General features: G+C 40.2%; 1 protein-coding gene across 4 annotated transcripts in view; it reads left to right on the top strand.

Moving 5' to 3' along the window:
- The window catches only part of LOC122092726 (two pore calcium channel protein 1A), a 111,882-nt gene that overhangs the window by 90,640 nt on the left and 14,823 nt on the right, over positions 1 to 6,419 (top strand). For 3 of the 4 annotated variants that reach the window (XM_042662966.1, XM_042662965.1, XM_042662968.1), the window contains one exon: positions 6,124 to 6,210. The exons of the other annotated variant lie outside the window; for it this stretch is intronic. In XM_042662966.1, the coding sequence (XP_042518900.1) occupies positions 6,124 to 6,210 (87 nt within the window). The remainder of the gene's footprint in view (positions 1 to 6,123; positions 6,211 to 6,419) is intronic. 4 annotated transcript variants of the gene reach the window in all.

The raw sequence follows: 6,419 nt of genomic DNA, 5'->3' as shown, positions 1-6,419 counted from the left end.
GAATAAATAATTCATTACGAAGGAAAGAAGAAACAAGGGGAAGAGGGGGGGGGGGAGGTAATAACCAATAAGGAGCCAACATAGAAGCTAGCCAAAACAAAGGCCAAAAAACTAACTACCAAAGGGGGGACTAAAAGCCATCAAGTGGGCTGGATGAGATCAGCCTGAAGGTTCCAAGAGGCAGTGATGTGGGTATTCCGGTGGGAGAAGGTAACTGGATGGGGGTGAAGGGATTGGGCTTTAGAAGAAACATCAAAGTAGATAGCTTTCCAAATCTTATCTAGAGATCGAGATTTAGGGGTCCATCTCCGGATGTTTCTTTCCATCCAAAGATGATTGATGGTAGCACAGAATGCCAATTTACTGATGGTGTCACAAATGGAGGGTCCAGAGAAGGTCGTGTCAATCTAAATCCATTGGTGATGGAAGGAAGGATAGATCTCTTAGTAGGCCAGCATTTGAAAATGGCAGTTTTCCAAATAAGGGAGGAGAAGGAGCAGGAGAAGAAGAGATGGGGGATGTCTTTATTGCCTTGGGGGCAGAGGCAACAAGAAGGGCTAACTGGGATATGGCGGTAGCTGAGGAAGTATTGGGTAGGAAGGCAATTGGTAAGGCACTGCCAAAGGGTAAAGCTATGACGGGGAAGATGACTTTTGAACCAGACTACCTTATGCCAGAGAACTATCGAGGAAGGGGTACGGATGAAAGACCAAGCGGAGGCGGAGGAGAAGGAGCCATTGGAGGAGGGGACCCAGATGCACATGTCCTCTCTTCCTCTGTGGTCAGGACAAAAGGGAGGGAGGGAGGACTAGAGGTCCAAAAGCGAGGGGGAAGAGGAGGGGTGGACCAGTCGTCCGGGGAGAGGATAGAGGCTACGAAAGCATTAGAAGGGAGGCCAGAAGAGTAGATGACCCTAGGGGAAAGAAGATGGGATAAGATGCTCAAAGGATGCTAGGGATCCTTCCGGAGGGAGATAGAATGCCCATTTCCAATAGAATAGGAGATGGCAGTGAGGGCGATGAGCCTATGGTCGAGGATCTTTCTCCAAATCCATGAAGCATCTGAAGTGAAAGGGGCAGGCCAAAGGGAGTTGTTTTTTAGCAAACCAGATAGGATCCAATCAACCCAAATGCTTTTGTGCTTGGAAACAATTTTCCAAATAAGCTTGAGAACACCAGTGGAGTTGGCATCCTTGATTCTCCTAATTCCAAGCCCGCTTTGGACTTTGGTTGCATGATTGTCCAAGTTTGAAGATAGTCTGTGGTTTATTGGGGAAGTTGCTTCTCCCTTGCAAGGAAGTATTGGTTGCATGGTATACTAACACTCCTCTTTTCCTATTGGTTTTTCTGAGTATTGGCTTTGTGATTAGGTTTATTGTTGGATGAATTGCATTGCGGATATCGACCTAAAAAAAAGAAAACAGTAGGTATAGTATAGCCAGTCCATGATCAGCCAACCATCGCACTGTAAAAATTGGATAGGTTCGATCTATCGTCATAGGGGCCTCCTAAGGGATCTTCTAAATTCTTCAAATTGTGTCAAAGGATTAAAACAACTAGTTTCATGATACATTTATTTATTTATTTATTTTCCCTTTTTATTATTTTAGTTTCCATTATTATCCCTCCCATTACCATTAAGGCCTTCATGTCCCATTATTATTATTATTATTATTAATTTTTTTTTAATTAATTAATTTATTATTATTATTTTTATTTTTTTTTATTATTTTTATTTTTTATTTTTTTTGCCTTTCTAGTTCATCCTTTGGCCATACGTTACTCCCAATACATGGTTTTCTTATTTTATCTCTTTAATTTCCAATATTGCCCCTTTCTTTGTCTATAATGCCTTCATGCGCATTAGTTAACCTTCTAGTTTGTCTCTAAACAATAATTGCTAATTCCCTTTGTGTCCCATTTTCTTTTTTCTTTTTTTGGATGAATAAATTATTCATTACCAAGAAGAAGAATATACAATGGGGGAAAAAGGGGAAAGGGAGGCTTAAGCCAACATGGAAAAGCCTACCCAAGGGGAGCCCAAAGTAGCACAATCACAAGATAATCTAAACCAAAGGCAACAAACTAAAAAACAACAAAGAATGCAAGGGGCGGCCAGCACCCTCAGTTGGGGTGGATGATATCAACCTGAAGATTCCAAGAGGATATTATGTGGGAGTTCTTTGGGGATCTAGGGATAGGGTGGGAGGAAAGGCGAAGCAGGGATTGAGCTTTGGAAGTAACATCAAAGTAGATAGCTTTTCAAATCTAGTCTGGAGAACGGGATTCAGGTCCATCGACGGATGTTACGTTCCATTTAGAGGTAGTTTATAGTAGCACAAAAAGCCAGTTTTCCAATGGAGTCACAAATAGAAGGACCTGAGAAGGTCATGTCCACCCAAATCGATTTTCTGTCGAAGGGGAGAAGAGGCCTTTTAGAAGGCCAACAGTGAAGGGGCAAGAGAAGAAGAGGTGTGGGATATCCTCGATCCCAAAGGGGCAGAGGCAGCGTGAAGGGTTGACAAGAATGTGGCGGTATAAAAGGAAGGATTGTGTGGGAAAACAATTGGACAAACATCGTCATAAGGTGAAGCTATGGTGAGGAATATGTCCCTTAAACCAGACCTTATACCAGGGAACCCTAAGGGAAGGATCACGAACATAGGACCAAGCAGAGGCTGAGGAGAAAATCCCATTGGAGGAGGGCGTCCAGGTGCATTTATCTTCCCTTCCACGATGACCAGGGGGAGAGGGGGAAGGGAGGACCAGAGATCCCAAAGAGGAGGGGGACAAGATGGAGGGGATGAGCCAGTGGGAGAAAGGATCGATGTGACCAGGGCATTAGAGGGGAGACCAAAAGGGTAGATAGTTCTAGGAGTTATCAGCTGGGATAAGATGCCAGAGGGATGCCAGGGATCTTTCCAGAGGGAGGTGGACTGCCCATTTCCGATCGAATAAGATATTACAGTAAGGGCAATATGTCTGTGCTCAAGGATTTTTCGCCAGATCCAGGTGGCATCATAAATGGAAGGAGCCGTCCAAAGAGAGTTGGATTTGAGCAGACCGGAATGGATCCAGTCTACCCTTATACTCTTGTACTTGGTCACAATTTTATAGATAAGTTTAAGCACACCAACCAGATTTGCATCCTTGATTCTCCTGATTCCTAGCCCTCCTTCGGATTTGGGAAGGCATACCTTTTTTCAGCTAAGGGGTCTAAGGAATCTAGAAGAGTCAGAGCCTTTCCAAAGGAAGGAACGAAGAAGACTTTCAAAGGTCTTAATCATCGAGGCAGGGAGGACGAAGGTACCTGACCAGTATAGGTACATGGATTGGAGAACCGACTTAATCAGGGTAAGCCGCCCTGCAAAAGAGAGTAGTCTACCTTTCCAGAGTGTCCCATTTTCTTTATTGTTCCAAGTTTTCCCTTTGGCCTTAGCTTGTGCTATATAAAATTGGATTTCAACTAAATTACAGTTCTACCATTAACCCTTGTTATTGCCTATTGTATACTTGGATGGGTCCATACCAAAACCAATTGGATAATTTTTTACCTAGGTTCTTTGTCAGTTCGGGATTGCATAACGTAATTACAAAATTGCCATTAGGCCTACATATTTGTCATATTATTGCTATGGTGGGCCCTCGATCACATTAGTTTGGATTGCTTTTTTTTTTTTTTTTTTTTTTTTTTTTTTTTTTTGAGGAAAATTGGTACTTGCATGACGTGTTGGTTGGAGATTATTTTATTGGGATTTATTTGTGGCTGCTCTTGCTTATGGGATTATTTCTTACACTCATCCTTTGAGATGTTGATTATTGGAAATTATGTGTCCATATGTAATGCTACACGTGAGGGGAGATTGGAGATTATCATCTACTCAAAATCAAGTCATTAGTTGAAGATTAATTATAAGTATCTGTTCACTGTTTCTGACATCTACTCATGTCCCAGCAAAAATTGTATGTATGAAGATGGTATTCTGTATCATATCTATAGCAACCTTTTGCTGAGTGGTTCACAACAACCTTATGCTGAGTTATGTGAGACTTCTGTTCGGGTTCAAGAATGAGTCTTTTACTAATCAGATTCTAATCTTGTGGTCTTTAGTAATCACATTATTGTTATTATCTTGTTGGAGTACTTCCATGATGGATGGTGGAAGTCACCAACAACTTGCTTTTCTTTTGGAGGTTGGATAAGAGATCATCACTATCTTCATAATGCTTGGTGCTTTCTTAACAACCACATAGTGAGGGAAGGAGAAGGAAAGAGATTATAAGAAATGCAATAGAAGTACTATATACATAAATATGGTAGAAGAGAAGTACCATATATCAATTATCACTATTGTCATAATGTTTGTAATTCTTGATAAGGACTAGTTCATTACAGGTATAACTCAAAAAAAAAAAAAACCATAGACATATTGATGGTTTTGTTTTCAAGAGAGTAACGTGTATAATACTACAATGAGGTAAGGTTTTTACTTTGGTTTTTTTGTAATGCTATGAAATTATGGATTGCGGATAGGTATTCTCCAGCACATATTTAGTTCGTTGTTGATGGTTATTTTGGGTTTATTCGACACAATTTTTTATCTGGTGATGCTGCTAATGATTGGTGTGCTAAAGCTTGTATTGCTAATTGATTAAAGGATTCTCTGTGCCAATGACTGCTACATATGTTCAAGACCGATGTTGCGTTTAATATCTATTCTTATTGGTCCAAGCACGAGCCTTCTTTTAATATATATATATATATATATATACATATATGGCTAAAAGAACCATGCCAGTTTGGTGCAGGAAACGATCAGATTGGTGGGGGCGTGAAAATACCAGGAAGCCCCCCGTCTGTGTACACTGATTGTTCTCCCATGCGCCCTCCCATTGGCCTGCTGGTCTGGCGTTTCCTGCAGCAAACCGGCGGAGGGGGAGTTCTCTTGCCCTATATATACTTCAGCTTGAGGGGGACTATTAAAGATATATACCAAGGGTTGTTTGATGTATACCATGATAGGGGAAATGTCCCTACTGTAGCTGGATATATCTCTTAGCTTTAGCTTATTATTTCCTACTTGGGCTAAGACTTTGTTTCCTAAATTAGTTAGATTAGGATTTTGTTGCCATATTGATAGTATTGGCATGTATCGCACCGTACCATGCTGTATCGGCCAGTACTATGGGATATGGTGGGATAATTTAATGTTAAAAAAAAATAAAAGGATATGTATAGCACCCATGGTTTAAAGTATCTCCAATACCGATACGATACCCTTCGATACGTATCTTAAGTTTAGCTTACCAATACGATACACACCGATACGATATATGGAATTTTTAAAATCCTTTTGTATCGATATATCTCCTACGATGATATGCATCAATACACCACCAATACACATCGATACGATACGATATGATATGCACCGATACGACTGTATGAAAAATATAAAATCGAGGTGAAATGTACGCTTCGGTATTTGTCGGTACTTATCGGCGAGTATCGGTGTGTATCAATTAGTACGTATCGGTGAGTATCGGTATGTATCGATCGGTACGTATCGGTATGTATCGATACAGTGTGCTTCGGTCATATAATGGCCAACAGGTTTTTTGTTCTAAAGTTGCTACCAGTCATTTCTCTCTAACTAAAGTGGAAATCAAGGTTGGGAACAAGGATTTTACATTTATGGGACAATCGGACAACTACAAACCTTAAATTCTTAGTGCGATAGCCTCAATTTAGTGTTTATGCATAATACATGTTATTAATACTTTTTTTAACAAATTCTTTATGCAAAAGTGTGAATTTTTTCCTATCCATTTATGTGTGAATCTTTAGCGTATCTTAGCGTATCTCCGATACAATACGATACCCTCCGATACGTATCTTAATTTTAGCCAACCGATACCGATACTTTAATCCTTGATCGCACCATATCGTATCGACCAATACAGATATTTATTGGTTGATACGATATGATACGATACGGTGGGATACTTGAAACCATGACATGGATACCCTACTACTTTCTGGCCAATTGCCTTATTTCATAGAAGAAAAAAACTTTAATTTTATACTGGAAATTACTGATAGTTTCATATTTTACTCTTTCAGGGCTACAAAGAATTGACAGGAACCTCTTGGTCTATTACATACTTCGTCAGCTTTTACCTTATAACAGTGGTGCTGCTTTTGAATCTGGTGAATTTCTGTTGATCCTCTTTCTTTTCTTCTTGTCCGCTCTCCCTCTCTCTCTCTTCAGAATCCTGCAGTAGCGTTATGTGCATGAAAGTTCAAGATTGCAAAGGCAAAATCCATTTTGCCTTTCAATGGGTTATGAATTAGTGAGAGAGAGAGAGAGAGAGAGAGAGCAAAAAACATGGCTTCTTTTTTTTTTTTTGGGGGGGGGG

The sequence above is a fragment of the Macadamia integrifolia genome, chromosome 11 (assembly GCF_013358625.1).
Source record: "Macadamia integrifolia cultivar HAES 741 chromosome 11, SCU_Mint_v3, whole genome shotgun sequence".
NCBI lineage: Eukaryota > Viridiplantae > Streptophyta > Magnoliopsida > Proteales > Proteaceae > Macadamia > Macadamia integrifolia.
The sequence above is the reverse complement of the archived record's forward strand: the minus strand, read 5'-3'. Positions and strand labels throughout refer to the sequence as shown.